Below are 19,173 nucleotides of genomic sequence, written 5' to 3'. Positions count from 1 at the left end.
AACCTACATTATTTTTTGGCATTTACAAACATAAATTTTATATACGCAGAAGTAGTGTTCAGCATTATATAATATAAGTTGTGTAACTTTTTCTATGTTTAACAAATCATTATTGTACCAATTACTACATTTATTAAGACTTGGTAGGAATTTAAAATAGTTTTAAGTTCCATAGCAGAGTTAAGTGTCCAAAGGAATAAATCATTGTTAAACGTACTACTTACATCTAAATAATTATCTTAAAATCTAAGTATTATCTTAGATATAATATAAGTAAATTGGTCTTTAAATTGAGTTTGAAAAGTTATGAATACAATCACAACATTAACCAGGTTCAGTGTTGTTATTATAAGCCTAATTAAAGAATTTGGTCCATTATAAGTTAGTTCTGACTTAATACTCAAGATGATAGCATTGTAATCAGACAAACTCAAATAGGCAATCGTCGCAGTCCACCTGTCCAGAAGTATGGAATAAAAATGTTGTCTATACAGCTACATTCTCACTAACACAATTGTAAAGGCCAAAACTACTTGTTAGGTTTTGCATATCTGAAACAGCAGTCTCAGTTTCAAAGAGTTGATATTAAAGTCTCTTACTAAAATAATATCAAATGGCGCAACATGCACTTACCAAGAACTCATACAGTTTGTCAAAGTAAGTAATGATATTACCTGAAGGGGTGCAATATAATGAAACAATCAGTCTTAAGGGTAGGTAGGAAGGTAGCCGAAAGCTCAAAGCAAGTTATTCAGTTTCTATATATCTGCTGTCAAAGACTAATCAGTCGATGGAGTCCCTGACAAATACAACCGTTCTACCTCTAGGTTTAGCTGATCTGTAATAGGATGATACACTTTTGAAACCAGATAAACGTATACGTGGCATTTCAGCAGTCGTGCACCGATGTTCTGAAAGACACGAGATGTTACACATATCCTTCTTAGCTAAACAATTAATAATGTCAATTTTACCAGTCATCCCTTGAACGTTCCAGGGCATAATTCTGAGAGTGTTACTGTATGTAACGCCTAATAACTTGGAGATTACTTGTTCGTTAACTTTTTTCCTTGGAGTTTAAATTCTCCTTTCTGGTAAAAAAAACTTATTTACAAAGGTACCTGTAGGACAAAATTGTGGTGAGAAGGTATCCTTGATAGAACTACTAGGTAACCTCAGCAGACCGTGAGATTAGTTTTTATACTGACAAATCAGTACAGTTTTGCGTACTTTTGAGAACACTTTTAACATCTTCAGTTTTAAACTCAGTTTCTTCATGATTCGTGATACAAACATGAAATATTTATGGTCGATAGTTTTGAGGTTAATTTCAGTCCCGGCACTACTCACAACATACTTTCTTTTCCTTACATGATCGTTTTGAGGCTTACTATTACGGTTGATAACTTATTTTTACCGACAGATTGGCATCTTTCTTTACTTTCCTCACAAATGCCGGCATCACATTGAGCCGAGTGTCAAGGTATTAATGATTGGGTTTCAATTTCTAAACGTTTGTTACTTTTTTACAGCGCCCGAGACAAGTACCGGTACACCTGATGAAGAAGACTTTGTATCTTCATTCAAAGCTGTATCTTTAGTTTTTAAGCTAGGCCTAGTTTCAGATGGTTCATTGGTAGGTCTACTGGAAGCAAAACAGATATCTCTAAGTTACTTTCTAACTTTAGGTTATCTGCAGCAATTGTTTTACAATAAGTTTACCAACCAGGTCATTCAAGTTAACATATTCTTTAGCACTAATAGAGTATTTCCTTATAGGTATTAGTCTTGCGCCGCATGCATTACATATCTACTTCATGCGGTCACTTACCTGATTACAGATGTCAAATTTATGTCTACACACTAGCGTAAACCAAATTTCACCGTCATATTTGAAGATACTTTCAACAGCCTTCATGTAGTACTGAAAAAAGTATGTGAACAAGATCAAAAAGGCTTTGCATTTTTTCGATAAAGGTTTTTCTACATAGAGCTCAGCAGAGGAACAGTGGACATAATCGAGTTGTGTGATTAGGAGGGACGATGGTCAAGTGAAACGAAGGACTGACGAAAATAAAATGTCGAGAGGACAAGTTAGTTACAATTGAATCTACAGGTTAGGGTAGTGATGGGAGAATCGAATACAGATTTTGAATTAACGAGCCAAAAAGGTGGAAAAATCCTTTACCTTTTTATGCCTCCAGCAAACATGATTTGTTAACTCCAGAAAAAATATATTTGTTTACTTGCTACTTCAGTCTCGTCTAAAAGATTCATTTCTTCTGCAGATTTTGTCACATTGAACATAATAAATATTTAATGAGATATAAAAAGAATCGTTAAAACCCAAACAATGTTTAATTAAAATTCTATAACTTAAAAACAACTTTTTTTGGACAAAACAAAATGCAACCATTATTTAGTTCGTTTGTCTTTAGAAAATGTAGAATTCATGCCATTTACATATATCACTTTGAAAACTTGTGTCTTTTGGTTATATTCATATTCAAATGATTGAATACAAGATCAGTGTTGTTCACAGTCAAAAAATTTCCTTTCATTGTTGTAACTCCTCCTGTAATCTCAATATTTTATTAGCTATCTCTATTTCTCTTTATTTGCATCGTGGATTGAATAAATTTGACACTTAAACATGGTAGTTTAATATATGCTCTCAATAACTGCACTAAATATTGATGTTTCATATTGAACTGGTTAAATGTTTCAGGGAACTGGTTTAAAACTAATTTATTTCGAGGGTATACCTGTTCCTGACCTAACAGTCCGCCCCTCTCTAAATGAAATGCTTGTAAACCTAAAGTATGTAATTTCTCAAAAAAACAATTCTTTAGTAGGACTCAAGGAGTCAACAACGGGCACTTAACCACTCAGCTGTAGAGGGGGAGCACACCACTCACAATGGAGTTTGCCATGTTCCTTCAGAGGATTGAGAGTGCGATTAACTCGTTTAGTCCTTACAAAGCTCCTGGGGGAAATGGGATAAGACCAGTTTGCTTGCAGCGAGGGTTGGATATTCTCATTCTCTGGCTGTGCAGGGCTTCTATGGCCCTCAGATACATTCCTCTTTCCCGAAGAGTATCCAGGGTGGTGTTTATACCAAAGCAGGGGAGGTCTAGTCTGGATTGGTCTTTAGGCCGATATGTCTGTGTTCCTTTCTTATCTCTTCTCTACATCCAAATCAGCATGCTTACACTCCAGAAAGATCATGTGACTCAGCCCTGCATCAATTATATGCAGTATTAAGCAAGCGCTAACAGTGAAAGAAATAGCCATAGGTGTCTTTCTGGACATTGAAGGAGCTTTTGACAATACAGACGATTGTCAATGTGGTCTCAAGACGTGGTATTGATGGTCAAATATGTGAGTGGATAAGAGCCCTACTCACGAATAGAGTAGTTACCACCAATCTTATGGGAGTGAGCATCAGTGCAAGGAGTAAAAGGGCCTGTCCCCAGGGTGGTGTCATTTCTCCCCTTTAGTGGAAAGCTAGTTGCGGACGACCTGCTTGTGTCTTTGAACAGCAGCAGTGCCTTTGCACAGGTTATGCAGATGACATTGTGATTCTTGTGAGTGGCAAGTTCAACACAACAGTCACAAAATTGACCAATGCTGCTCTGAACATGGTAGGAAACTAGTGCGAAGGCTGTCATGGTTGCCTTTAAAAGAAGGCGGACAGTTGGAGGGTATTGCTCCATTCTTACTGAGAGGCTCTTTCATCGAGTTAAAGTTGGAGATCAAGTACCATGGCATCAACCTTGATAGAGTCCTGAATCCCATCTGGAAAGGGTTGATACCAGAGGGAAATGGTCTTTGATGTAAAAGGTGAGTCTTGGGAACTTAAACCGAGGCTTTTGTATTGGCTTTATGTCTCCGAGATTAGACCTGCACTAATGTTTGGGGCTGTTATCTGGTGGCCATAAAAGGTGGCAAGGATGGCAGTAGCTAGTCTGGCTACTATCCAAAGGATAGATTGATACTCTATACGAATATTCTTTTGCACATGATCTCTGATCAGATGCCATAAAGGTTTTTCTTCGACAAACCCTTCAGGATTGTTAAACCTTCTAGGGAGGCTTGACAAAGGGAAAGAAACCTCTTTTACCAGCAGAGCTTGAATGGTTTTTTGATTGCTCTAAAACAAAAACATGGCACAGGTGCTGGCATTGTGGGAGTGTTGGAAGCTGGTGGTCCCTATAGGTACTGATTCCACAGTCTTTCAGAAAGCCATTATGGAATGTGTTAGTGAAAATCTTTGTATTATACAGCATTATCATACAACACACAAGGTTATATGATGGCAACCATGGTTTGTGATAGACATGGAATATTGTTAGTCGAGTTTATGGAATAAGGAAGAACAATAAATGCAGTCCCTTATTGCGATACTCTGACTAAATTTCCATGCGCAATACAGAATAAGCATTATGGCCTATTGACATCTGAAGTTCTCTTGCTGCACGACAACGCCAGTGTCCACTCTGCCATCCAAACCCAAAATCTCATCAGATCATTTTGTTATGAACAGACTGACCACCTGCCATTGGATTGGTTATATATCAACAGTCATAATATACTAAACATAACACACAACAGAGAAAACAAACCAAGATGACAATTCAAGAACAGTTTGCGCGAAAGGAAACAACTGGCAATACAAGCAGTAGGCAGCACAACCTTCCCCAACCGTTACAAAGCTCACACTGAGGCAATGAGTCAGGGTGGAACAGGGGACTGTATTTCCAATTGCAGAGCTGAAATTCCAATTTCCTACAGCGAATGTGTTAAAAAAACTGTTACAATGTTATTGAGTAGTAAGAACTGAAAATTAATTCAGGATCTTCATCATTATCATCCACTACTTCTATCATATGTCTTCACACAAAAATTACAAATCTATATTTAATTAATTTGATTGTGAAATAGTTTCAATAAAATCATAACTGAGCTGGTCATCCACAACATTCACTCCTATTCCATTTAGTATTTTCACTAAATGAAGACGTATCTAGCTCACGTTAACTTATTTTCCAATTTAAACACTAGTAATAACAACAGAAATTCTTTTGTAAACAAAATAAATATGAACCTAACTAGCAAAGTGATATTTTAAATAAACCAGACTGATCATCGGAACAGCTGGTAATGCCGATTTCTTAAGAAATATGGTAAATTAAATTAAATACAACTTTTCCAAAGAGTATACGGGGTGGTCTGAAAAGTTTCCAACCTTAATGTGAAGAGGGTAGTACTCGTAAACAAAAGCTACTGAATTTCACTGTTCATCAGTTGCCAGTTACTCAACGCCATTTTGAATACGCAGTTTTTATATAACAGTCGTTTGAATGAATTAATGTGAGATTTGTTGTGAAAGTAAACAAAATTGAATATCGAGCTGTCATTAAATATTTGTTTTTGAAAGGCAATACCCCTTTGCAAATCAAAGATGAGTTGGATTCTGTGTCTGGAGACTCTGCACCATCATTTACGACAGTGAACTTTTGAGCTGGTGAATTTAAACGTGGCCGTAAGAGCTTGGGAGACGATGAACATTTGGGATGTTCAAAAACTGCAACTACCAACGAAAACATCGCCAAAGTTCACCGAACAGTGCTAGACTACCGCCGAATTAAAGTGAAAGAGATAGAAGAGGTTACGAACATGTCAAAAAAACGTGTTTGTCAAATATTAAATCAACATTTAGGCCTGAGAAAACTCTCCCTGCGTTGAGTGCCGGGTTTGCTCACGTTAGACCAAAAATGTGTTTGAATGAACATTTCCAACATTCTTTTGGTGCAGTTTAGATGAGATAGATCCAAGTTTTAGCGCCAATTAATTACCGTTGATGAAACTTGGATACACCATTATAGGCCCAAAACAAAATACAGTCCAAAAAGTGAACTGCAAAGGGCAAACCGGCTCCAAAAAACAGCAAAATCTGTTTTTTAGCTGGGAAAGTGATGGCGACTGTTTTTTGGACTAGTCATGCAGTTATTTTAATCCATTATCTTCAAAAAGGAAAAAAGATTACAGGAGCATACTATGCATCATTACTTGACATGCTGAAGGCAGAACGTTTGGAAAAATGGCCACATTTGAAGATAAAGAAAATCCTGTTTCACCAATACAGCACCTCCCACCGTCTCAAACTTCAGTGGTTGCCATGGTGAAAAATCCACGAATTATGGTTTGCACTGCTTAACCATTTGCCTTACTCACCAGATCTAACCCCAAGCGACTTCTTTTTGTTCCCTCATCTAAACATTGTGGTCGGAGGACAAAGATTTTCGTCAAATGAAGAGGCAATCACCTTCGTGAACAATTATTTTGCAGAGAAAAATTCTGAGTACTATTTGGACATGTTAGAGAAATGGGAACATCGATGGGAGAAGTGTGTAGAGTTACAAGGAGACTATGTTGAAAAATGTCTTGTAATTTTGTTAGGTCAGAAACTTTTCAGACTACCCTCGTAAAATACACTTAAAGATTATAATCCAAGTTGATGTTCATATAGAAGGTATGTCAACGTGCAAGGAGTCAACAGCTGAGATATATTTCCTTCCAAAACTTTACACTGCCATCATCTTAAAATCTTAAAAGAGAGATTTTAAAACTGTGATACGATAAACAACAGAATATAATGAGAAAAAGATCTGATAATATATGTCAAAGCAATAAACTTTTTCACTTTTTGTTTAGACTAAAACAATTTTATTTTATATAATTTTAATGCTACAAAAACATACAATTAAAAGACCAAACAATTTAAAATATCAAACAAGTGAATTACCAGACTATTTGTATTTAGGCTTAAGTTTTTACTCTTGTCTTGTAATAACTGTACAAAAATACTTGTTACAATAAAACAAAGATACACATTCATTGGATTTTTATTATAATAACTCAACAACTGAAAATTTAATTATAATAATGAAAAAATATAGTTATGTTTGTCTCATTGTTAAGTAAACTATTTTATGAAGTATAGCTATAAACTTGTTTCCCAACAGTTTGCAACTAGGGTACCCTAAATGTTGACAACGGCCTTTTTACCAATTCCTAAGTTTGTGTATTTTTACTCCAATCTGCCAGATAAGTATTTCAACTGACATATTGGTCTGAATGCCCCAGCCGTACATCTTATTTATTAAATACATGTTTAAAATCTCATTCACTGTTATTTTTTTAATGGTACTCAGTAATCAAGCATGTCCGTTACATAATAAAGACAGTTTTGGTATCAAGAGGCCATGATAGGAAATATGTTAATTGTTTTAGGGTGATTGCAGTACGTATATTTCTATGAAAAATATTACAAGTGTGAAGTAGGTAATGGACAAAATTTATAAATAAGGCACTAAATTATTTATTTATCTTTGACTTAACTTAACAAATAGTTTATTTACAAAAAATACTTGAGCATTATTTTCTCAAATATATATTTACTCATTGAATACTGGCTAAGATACTAATGTAATACAAGAAGGAGGCTTTCAGTAGAAGTAAACTGCAAATATGGCTGCCATGCAAAATATTGTGTCCTGCAACAAATCAATGATTTGTCTAATGTTAAAACTGTAATAAGAATCTACCAAAACAGTTTTAAAATGAACTTAAAATAATAGCCTGAAACAACAGAGTATCAAAGTACCAACTAAACACAATAAAAGAGTTAACTCAGACATACGGACTGCCTTTTGACTTTCTGATATCAAAGTCAATAAGGTTCTCCCTTGAACTAAGAAGAACCAGTAAACTCTTAAAATAGGTGTTACTCTTACACTTTGGCCAAATAATATTTAGTATTTTTCATTAATTCGTTCTTTTATTTCTATTTAGTTAGAATTTAGCCATAGCTTTGTCCTCACATCTGTGTTGTGAAATTACTTAAATATAATGACTATAGTGGTAATTAAATTGATCAGGTTCACTTTAAAAGAAATGCTTGATAACCAAAGCGTTAAATTAAAATAATGACAAGCAATCCATTCAAATTTCTATTTTCTCCTTCCAATTTTATATTAATTTAATTGGATTGAATAACAAGCTTGCTTGTAATATAAGATTTTATTAAATTGTATATTTTTTTGGAAACATATTAGAATAGAATCATACATAAATATGTTAAATATTAGGATTTTCATTGCACATTTTATAAAATAAAACTTTATTTTATTGGCAACGAAAATTACCATTTGGCTTTAAATTGTTTAATGTTTATCAGGGGAGGATCCTGCCTCCATTCTTCTTGGGGAGTAAAGGTACATTTCAGACGCCCTAGTATATTATTTGTGACTCTTCGTAAAATAAAAGACTGTATATGGTTCTGAATACTATAGAACTTTGGAGATTATGAAAGGAGAAGTAATTATAATGTGACCAGTAACATTTGAAACAAAAAAAAACTTTATTAATAAACCAATACTAATATTCATTTAATAGGTTTTATACTATTTACCTTAACAAATAAATTAAAAAGCACATTATTTACATATACAACCCTGTGTCTGAAATGTTCTACATAGATTAATATCTACGTGTACTACTCACATTTAAAAATGTGTTTGAAGCACATGTGTCAGTTTCTGCGTCCCAGAAACAGCGAGAGGCACTGCAGACTCCTGCACCTCGCTGCTCACCCATCACAACATTCACAACGATCTTGTACTTTGCAAAGTCCATTTCTGTCAACCACAACAGCACTTTAAAGTTAAGTCCAATTTCTACTATAAAATTTTTAATAATAATAAGACTGCACTATCTGAAAATTTATACATAGATTTTATATACAGTTAGCTGAGAATCGTTCTGAGGATTCTTATTACAATTATACAGAGCTCTGATCTGTTTAAAATTGTCAATAGCGTTTATATTAATAGGGATTTCTAGTCCAGTGGCCAGAAACTGTATGAGAAACACAGTGTAGGATAGTTTTAACTATATTAATATAAACCCATTAATATACTTAAAATATAATATACTATATTATATAATATTATATACAATATATATATATATATATATATATATATATATATATATATATACACATATAAATAAAATACATATATTATATACAAATAAAATATAATATAATATACTTAATATATAATCAGGCACAATCTGTCCAGCACAAGTTGCCATATGGTAATGTTGGAAAAAGAGAAATTTTAGCTGACAAGCCGCTATCGTGGGAGAGGGGGTTTGAGTGTGACTCTTGCAGCTTTCCAGTTAATCTCAGAAGATTTTCATCAAAGTTAACTGGGTTCTCTCCTTTAATTTGTTTCATGGTTGGAACAAGTTTCTGATTTCCGATATAATGACCAGATTGGGTGATATGAACCTACCTCGTAAGGAGTAGATCCTTTTGAATAGATTTCGAACTTGAGTGGGCAGATGCAATGCATGGAAATCCAGATAGAGAACTCCACTCTCAATTTGTTATGTGATTGTGGAGTGGATTTTCATACAATAGAGCAAACTGAGAATGATTGCTCCTTGCGTTATTTTTGGGGAGATTAAGCTGGTTTTCACAGCGTAGAGGGACCTTAGAAGGATTGGTTTTGTGGTTTGAATTTTATCTGTGTCAGGAAAATTAATTAATTTCTTTGTTAGTTTGCTCTTTTTTATGCAAGTACTTTGTACTGTAGCATGCATGGTGGTGATAAACGTATGGTGCCTAACAAGTAATACACCATACAATATACATATTTCAAATCTCTCATCACAGTCTAAGACCACTTAAAAATAAACTTAATCATAAATATATATTTAAAAACACTAACCTCTACATCTCTGCTTTATTTTTATGGCAAGGGATTTTACAAGCTCCTTGACCTCACTGGGTTCTGCAGGGTATGTCTTATCACTCAATGTCTCTTGAAGAACAGAGTATATCAACTCTCTCGCTGCCTGAGGTTTAAATCTGAAAAATATTATACTTTAATCTTCAAAAATCAGAATGATTACTAGTAAAACATCGATACATGTAGTTAAAATTTGAAACAAATTGCTTATGACATAAAATTTTCAAATATCTTTAAACTTCTAAAATAATTATACTTAATGTGGTTGAGTCTTCATTAACAAACTGTTTTACCTGTTGAGAGTACTGATGATTACAATCATCAACCTACCTTGGGTATAGTTGAGTAAGCAAAATTATCATAAATGGACTCCAGGGAGTATAGAACATTTTTTTAGTTCTATTTATTCAAAATGTATTAGAACATTATAAAAGATCAAAATAATGCATTACTTGCACCTTATAGGCATTAAAACTGTACATTTGTTTTTTTTTTTAGAATTTTGACAAAGTATGATAATTTTTTAAACACAGGTATATGCAAAGTGCTATTTCACATTTAGTGCACTCATAAGCAGTTTCTTTTTTTAATGCTCACTCCGTGTTGTATTTGAGCATACTTTGTAGTAGCGTTTTTAGTTTTCTCTAATTTTGAAAATGGAGTAATTTTTAAAAATACATTTTTTATGAAATGTTTTATAATGAACAATAAAACATTAAGATTAAAATTAATTGGTAATAATGTAATACTAGTAATGTTTACAACCAAACAATATTAACTTGATTAATGGATTGAAAATAACTGCCTGAGCAGAGACAACTTACTTATCTTCTAGCGTTGGTTTGACTTGAAAAGTGGATACCAAAGTCAAATCCTGTTGCTGTTCCAAAATTGAGACATCCGGTTCTTCCGGAATACCTTCTTCGTCACCTGTCATTTGGTATTATCTTATCTTTCAATCTTCAGGCTATAAAAAGATAATTAACATTAATTTTATTACTAATTCCATCAGTTAGTTTTCATCATATATCAAAAGTATATGTGTTTTAATCTGTGTTTAAAACACAAGACCATTTAAGGATCATATGCAAAATATAAATAAAGAGTGGTTATATAGTTATTCTTCTTTTAAGTAACCACTAAAACAATGAAAATGAATTTATTTAGGGTTTAAGTACGTAAACAACAATTATTACAGGATTAACATGGTAGCCTAAATTTTTGTTGTCACTTCTTAAAAATAATTTTAAAGTATGTCTAGTTTGATTTTAACTTTATATACATACAGGGTTGGGCAAAATTGTGGAAACGGCTGTCCCACAAAATCCCTGGAACGGCATTCTCTAAAGATACTAAATTCAGCACACTATAACAACTTAAAAAATTTGTTTAACATCTTCTCAGATCGCAACCCTGTATTAAAATCTGTTGTTTATAAAACCGTTCAATATTTTGAAGAAACTGGCAGTGTTAATAACCGTCCCATACCTGGAAGGCCAAGATCAGCTTTAAACGAGGATCTTTCATTGGATGTTTAACAATCTGTAGTGGAAGATCCTCATGTTTCAACAACTTCGATCTCTCAAACTGTTGTTATATCTAAAAGATCGGTCCTTAGAGTTTAGCATATTGTTTATCTCTGATGAAACCACTTTATGTTAAACGATAACTTCAACCGGCACAATTGTCGTTATTGGTGTAATATCAATCCTCACCGGATGAGGGAACAACATACACAACATCCAGAAAAGTATGGCTTGAGATTGTAGAAGATCAGTTCTTAGGACCATTTTTCATTAATGGAAATTTTAATGCTGATGTTTATCAAAGGAGGCTTGAAGAACAGATTGTTCCAGCGATTCAACAAGTTTTTGACAATCTCAATCAAGTTTGGTTTCAGCAAGATGGGACACCTCTACATTATGGATTAAATGTCCGTGTTTATTTGAATGAAATATTTCCAAATCGATAGATTGGTAGAAGGGGTGAAATCGAGTGGCCCGCAAGATTCCCTGACTTGTCACCTCTTGATTTTTTCGCTTGGGGTCACATTAAAGAAAATGTCTACAAAACCAAACCTCAGAATATTGAGGAAATGAGAGAAAAAATTGTACAAGTGGTTTAAAGTGTTTCCCAGGAATCTATTGCACTCGCTGTTTCACATTTCTACGTAAGGCTAGGACACTGCCAGACAGTCCAAGGAGAGCAGTTTGAGCATCTACTTTAATTATCAGGTAATCCCTAGATGCTTTATTACCTTATCCTTGTTTTGTACTGATACAAATATGATTTGTTTTTTTTATATTCAAATAAGCGTCTTTTTGTTATGAGACAAGAAAGACACCTCTAGTTTTCACCAATTGTCTTCTATTAACAAGACCTTTCTAATGAGGTATCGTGTAATGGGGTGTGCCATATTAAATTTTGGGGTTAAACTCCCTATTTTGGAAAAAGGGACAAAGTCCCAAAGGTCATTAATAAACATATTTCTTTAGTTGTTATAGTATATATATATATATATATATATATATATATATATATATATATATATATATAGGATGTTTACAAAAGGGTGTCACGAATTTCTCTGGCTCAAACATTTCAAACAAAAAATTTCATATAAACATTAACATAAGTCAAGAAATGCCTCATTTAGCCGCTAGCCGCCATTTGTATATTTCATAAAAAAATTATTATATCTAAAACAAGTTAAACTAAAGAAACCAAATTTGGCACAAACATTGGAATATAATATAAGAGGAAAATGAAAAATACAATATATAACTTATAACTTTAATATAAACAAAATGGTGTCTGTTGAAACTTCAAAGTCAAATAACAAAAAAACCAGTATAGTTATAAAAACTTTCCTAAACACCAACTATTTGAACAATTTCATTAAAATTCCAACGGTACTTGTTTCAACAAAATTCATCAATGAATAAGTGAGCATAACATACATTTTGCTTTTTGATAGGCATCAACTGTTTAATATAGGTTATAAAAATTGAACAAGGCACTAACTATTTTGAATGTTTTTAACATATATATATATATATATATATATATATATATATATATATATATATATATATATGAATATCTATAAGTTTTCAAAATGTGTTCTAGGTGCTTGGGTCAGTACATCTTTGACTCTCCTGGACACGATTCTTATTACACTGCGTAGCGATCAAAATAGCTCCCAAGAAGGTTCGCTGTTATTTCTTAATATAATTTAATAGTAATCAATGACACTTTCATATTATTTATTTCCAAGATCTTAATTGTACTATGGCTGTAGAGAGTGTGTGTAAGTCCGATGTCTTATGTTTATATGAACATAAGGGTAGCGTATATATCATCTGTATCAACTGTAAACACTTTTTGGTATTATCCGGAGGCCACTATTTTATTAACAGTTTTTGTTACGATGGACCTACATAAACTAAATTATTATAAAGAACAGACTATTTTATTTAGTGAGAAAATTGCATGTCATTATAACAAGCGGTTCTTGTTTTCTGCCTACTGAAAGGAAGTGATATCAGCAAGATGATAACCACTCTGTCCCTACTTACTATTTGTTATACTGTAGGCTATACCCTTGACTATAAATTCTTCTGAATTCATATTCAATGGTATAACCTTGATCTTCAGAAGGATTCATAATCAGGGGCTGTACATATATACATAGGGACATTTCCGATCGTTACTTACCCAACCTAAGATCACATGCCAGATCGCTCAACATGATCAATCTTTGAAAAAGTTGGACGATCTGCGAAGTGATCTGAAGTAGGGGAAAGTACTGATCGTAAATGACCCTGGCCATTAGTACGGGCTTCCCACAATTATAACGGAAAAAGAAAAACATCCCTCAAGATAGTACTGAAATTCAAGCTCATATCATGTGAATGCTCGTAAAGGTTATCTTAACTTGCGTACTACTAGTAACATTATGATAACCTAATCTAAACCTGCTTGTATTGTGTAATAACAAGATGTAGATAGGGACATAGTGGCCTACTTCTCGCCAACATTGATTCCTTTCAGAGGCAGAAAACGAGAACCGATTGTCATAATAACATGCAATTTTCTCAATAAATATTTAAAATAAAGTCTGTTCTTTCTAATGATGTAGTTTTGGTAGGCTCTCTGTAACAAAAACTGTTAAAAAATACAACTTTTTTAGGTAAAACAAAATAATATTTTACTTTTTAAAAAGTGACCAAAGAATTCAAAATGATATTCAATTTTAAAATACTTAATGAAAATTGTATGTATTGAAAACATAGTAAAACATTTTTTTCTTGGCTTTAAGATGTTTGTGTGGTGCCGAAAACCCCATCATGTGCATAACCGTAGTCACAGACTTGTGGAAGAAATATTTTAGATTCCAGGATAAATATGGATTTTTATATTTTATCATCAACCGTAGTGACAACTTTTTGACTCAACAACTAGTGCTAATATTCAGACTGCTGAAAGCTTGTGAAGGGTCTTGAAACTAAGTCAAGTGGCATACCAACCCACCTGCTTGCAGTTCCATCTCCGTGAATAGTTGTATAGAAGAGAGGTCTATCTATATGATGTTTTCAACCAATTCTTAAAAACGGTTTATAATTGCTATTCAGAAGAAAACATGTAAATAGTTCTGCAATTTTCTTATTTTTTTCTAAATGTTAGTTATATTGCTATAATTTCATTATTATTTATGAGTGTTTCCTATTTCATTTTCTATTTAGATGTTATCATTTCTTTATAATTTATGAGATTGCCTCTTTGTAAGTATTAAACTAATTATTTTAATTTCAAAATAATTGTTATTATGACTACAGATATTTTGATATCGATTAACAGTCTAGTATTTAATGTACAAATATTACTATGTACCGATGATTATACTAATCCATATAAAAACCCAGGTCCGCTTATATCGTACTCTGCCCAAATATGCTAACCCCCAGAGCCTAGGGTGTCATTTAGGACGATCTAGGCTTAAACACTTTTAATTGCACTTTAGGTAAAACCAAAATTAAAATTAAGGCTATAACTTTTGAACAAGATTTAAATGTCATTTTGTTAAGCACCCAATTCGTTATACATTTAGATCAAGTTAGCCTAATTATAATTGTTAAACCAGTTTTTTCACACTTTTTATTTATGCAAAGAATATATTATCTAATACTTACTAAAATTAGATTATTTACTTTTCACAATACTGAGGCAAGAAATACCAAAAATTATAAGATCTTTGGATCTAACACAAGATATTATGACAACATTGTATGATATCCAGAATTGTTGAAAAATATTTAAAATTTGGGATATAGCAAATCAGTAAGATTTAATAAAACATAATTGAAGAAATTAACATGAAATATAACCTAAATAATTTCAGGTCCAATACAACCACAGTCTGAATTAGAGTTAGTAACTTACATAAATAAATTACCCAAATATAAGTAAAGTCCCCTTTTCGTAGAAATTCACCGTTATTAATCGATGCACTGATTAAAACGTAACGACATTTTAATAGAGACTTGTAATTTTAAATTTGGCTCATGAGTTTGTTTACCATACAAATACGACGGCCGTCAAACTAAAACCTAAAACATAGTGAACGATAAAAGAACGAGAGGAATGGAATGAATGACTGATTTGTTGATTATATCAACGTTAATAACAGAATTTTCCAAGAGAAGCAGCAATTCTTCAAACACAAAATGTAAATCTTGTTTGACCTATTTGTTATGTAGAATGATAATTAGATAACGGCTCAAGCATAATATTGATTAAACAAGAACGTTACAATTATTACCTTTCATTACATTAATAATGCGCGTCCTAATGTTTTATCGCCGATCAGCCGAAATAATAAGAGGAATGGATTCTATTGTCAATAATTAAAAACAAATTATTTCTATATATTTTATGCAAACCAATTCACACTTTTTGTCACCTTAATATGGGAAGAATGAACGTCCAAACTCGTGAAGAATGACTTTAATTTTCACCTCTTAAACTACAATCCTGAGTGTTAGCATTCGATTATGTTTGGTTTGATTATGCCAGATCTACCCCTGCTACGGTCCACACTGCTAACAGCGAACGGTGAAATACCAAACGTTTAGAGGGTCTCTAGTGGTTGCCTTTAGCCATCAGTGCGGTGCAAACACACCTTGCGTGCTGCCCTGCTCTGCTATATTGCGGTAATACCAGTACCTATAAGATAACGTAACAAAATTCTGGATATCAACAGCCCGCACTGATGGCCATGAACGAAAAGGATCCCCGTGATCAGCTTCAACTGTACGGTATTGGTATCAGGTAATATATCAAAGTTCAAAAAATGATTTAAATTATTGACATTAAGAATTTTAATTTAAAATGTAAATATTGAAATAGATTTTTCTTTCCCTATTAGGACGTTTATTCTTCTAATGTTTGAGAAATCATTACTCCTTTATGCAGATAATTAAAGTTAAAAAACGTTTCAGCCGAAAACAAAAACACGTGTGTCTCAGTTGTTTAAAGCATTTATAAAATTCAATTTAAAAACGTTTTCTACAGTCCTTTTTCCTCTTTGCCTCAGCTTCAGCTATGTAGGCTTCGATGTACACAGGTTTATTTTCAAAGTACACACACTGTTTCGTGTCTATACATAATTGGAGCTCCCGGGATTTGAACCCGTGATCTCTCAGTTAGAGAGCCGAGACTATAACCATTAGTCTACGGAGGAGGAATGTTCTACAGTTAGGTTAGAATTTTATAATATAAATATCAACCGTGAGATAAATTGGAAACATTCAATCACCTAGATTATAAGAAAAAAACATTACACCTCCATAACTAACAAAATTAAATAAACAAATTATAAAGTTCCAGATTAGAAACTTCGACCTGTCTAGAGCAGGATGAGCCTGCGTCAAGAAGAATAATACAAAAAAAAAAACCATAATCCTTTTTATAAATGGGCAGAGTGGATATTGCTAACCGACGGACGTAAGAGTTTTAGATAGATTTTAAGGGAGGGACAGCGGTGATATAAATAAATCTCATGTGAATTAAGTTAAAATCTATTCACTAGGGCGTTAATAGAATACAGAAGAAGTACTGTTTTAATTTATTGCTGATGTAGCCATTCAGTCAATTTATTACCAAATCATATAACCGTTAACCAAGTCCTGACCTTGAGACCGTGCTATGCGTTCATTGGTGTCTCTTAAATCGCATATTGTCTACTCTACGTCTAAGGACTACTCTACTCTATATAAAAAGGAAGAGCTAATCAGCTGAACAACTATAGACCGTAATAGCCATTACACACACATTTGACAAGTTTTGAAAATGCCGTGTTTTCAATTTTCTTTTTCCATGTATGAACAAAACTGGATTTTAATTCTCTCGTAAGTTCGGTTTTGTTAAAAACAAAGGAACTGTTGACGCTATGTTCAAATTTTTAAAAGAACTTTACCAAAACCATTATCAACTTTATCAATGAGTTTATCCGAAGAAGGCTTTCAATATGATCAGTTACGAGTTACTTCTCATGAGTATGTTGAACATGCGTATATAGAGGGGCTCAACATTTTGAAAAGACACAATTAAAATTGCATCCAGTAATTTGTTTTAAGCTACAACACTTCTATGCGATCTTGAATTTCAACAATTTCATGGAAGATCTCCGCGCCCCATTTTTTGAGGGTATTTTATAGTGTATCAGCCTCATCCTAAATAGTTTTCTAAATATGCCACTGATACTTTGGGTGTCCGAAGAGTTGTCTCTTATTTTATAGAAAGTCAAGAGGTAGTGAAAGGTGTCTGCCAAGATCGCTATATTTTGAAGTTCATCAATTCTGACGAAAGTGTAGTTACGATCAGTGTGCCATAAGGTTCCCGACTAAGTGAAGAGGGCGCTTCCTTTTCATCCTTTATATAAATAATCTTCCGTCTTAAATTTGAGAATGTGAATTGTACGAGTTTTTGTACGAATATTATACATTAATATATGTTTATTGATGATACTTACCATTGTTTTAGCGTTAGCCAAACACATATTCAACTGTGTAAGAAATATTTTGATTTTGACTAGTGCAGTATCATAAATAAACATATATTGATGCATAATATTCGTACAAAACTCTTACAACTCGTATAGTCCATGATATAGCATAGACAATACCGCTTAGTGCAATAACTGGCAATAAACTTAATAATAATATATAAGAAAGCTCTTTCGTACAGGCAGTAACCTTTTTTAATTAATATATTAATTATTTTTTATTTCATGTGGAATAATATCGTACAACTTTCTAGATAAAAAAATAAGTTTATAGAAAAAGAACGTTTAAAATAGCCAGGAAATAATTATGTTTGTATCTCGTGTTAAATTTATGAGATTTATAAAATAATTAGAGTACTTAAATATAAAAATTACTGCATGGTATATTAATAGTGAATGTAGGGTCAGGACACAATTCGTCCGAAAACGCTGTTTACAGCTATCACGCGACCGCATCCCTCAAACAATTCTCAATCAAGGGCGGCGCCAGGATCTCCTTTCGATGGGGAGGGCACTGTTTTGACCAACCCAAGTGGGATCCAAGAGTCTCTCCCAGAAAAAATTTTTAATTTGACTAGTTATTAATTTTTTACCGAAATTTTGTCAAAAGAGATAATCCAACCTTTAGTAAATATATTTCAGATTAATATATCAATAAATAAACAATTACTATATGAAGTTGTAACTATGTAAAAATGTCAATACATATCTATTTTATTTTATCTGTGCTATTATATGTTTAAATGATAGAGGTGGTTGTAGACCTTCAGATATAGGCTTTTAGCGATATTTAGTCTACTATTAATATAGGTCAGCTGTTTACATTACTAAATGTTTAACCTCAAAACACTTCCGAAGCCTCGTAGCTCCCAAAGTGATAGCAAATTTTATATAAAAATATATTTCTAATATAAAAAAAACACATATACTGGGACTTATTTTACGTATATCGGTTTTATAATAATTTAGTACAAATAAATATTATGACGAATTTATGTAAAATTATTTGCAGTAATGCCAATTACTTTGCATGCATAGTTTTCCCTATTAGTTTGCCTTCCAACAATTAGGAATAATTTTATTTTTACTTGAACTATATCAGCTACACCACTAGCATCTGCGAACACTTCATCGCAATCACTCCTCTTATCTCCCAATGTAGAAAGAGTGCTGTGAATTGCACTGGATGTCCTATTGAGGTCTAAATCAGGTAACTGTAGCAATCTGCTAATAGGAAGAGTCACTTGGAATGTATCCACTAAACTCAAAGTTGATATGATAAAT

At 32.9% G+C, this 19,173-nt stretch overlaps 1 protein-coding gene across 5 annotated transcripts; it reads right to left on the bottom strand.

Annotated features, from left to right (window-relative positions):
• Positions 1-7,368: 7,368 nt before the first annotated feature.
• Positions 7,369-15,929, bottom strand: LOC124359409 (dynein light chain Tctex-type protein 2B-like). Of its 5 annotated transcripts, none has more exons than XM_046812129.1 (5): positions 15,787-15,929; positions 10,649-10,791; positions 9,804-9,943; positions 8,569-8,702; positions 7,369-7,559 (listed from the first exon to the last, which is right to left on the bottom strand). In XM_046812129.1, the coding sequence occupies exons 2-5, from the start codon at positions 10,759-10,761 to the stop codon at positions 7,512-7,514; spliced, it is 435 nt and encodes a 144-aa protein (XP_046668085.1). In that variant the 5' UTR covers positions 10,762-10,791; positions 15,787-15,929; the 3' UTR covers positions 7,369-7,511. The 5 variants fall into 5 exon arrangements, with proteins under 5 accessions (XP_046668085.1, XP_046668086.1, XP_046668083.1 ...); XM_046812130.1 differs by lacking the exon at positions 15,787-15,929 and adding an exon at positions 15,646-15,664; XM_046812127.1 differs by lacking the exon at positions 15,787-15,929 and adding an exon at positions 15,267-15,458.
• Positions 15,930-19,173: the final 3,244 nt, after the last annotated feature.

Source organism: Homalodisca vitripennis, chromosome 4 (assembly GCF_021130785.1).
Source record: "Homalodisca vitripennis isolate AUS2020 chromosome 4, UT_GWSS_2.1, whole genome shotgun sequence".
Classification (NCBI taxonomy): domain Eukaryota; kingdom Metazoa; phylum Arthropoda; class Insecta; order Hemiptera; family Cicadellidae; genus Homalodisca; species Homalodisca vitripennis.
Note: the sequence above shows the minus strand (reverse complement) of the source record. Positions and strands in the feature narration are given on the sequence as shown.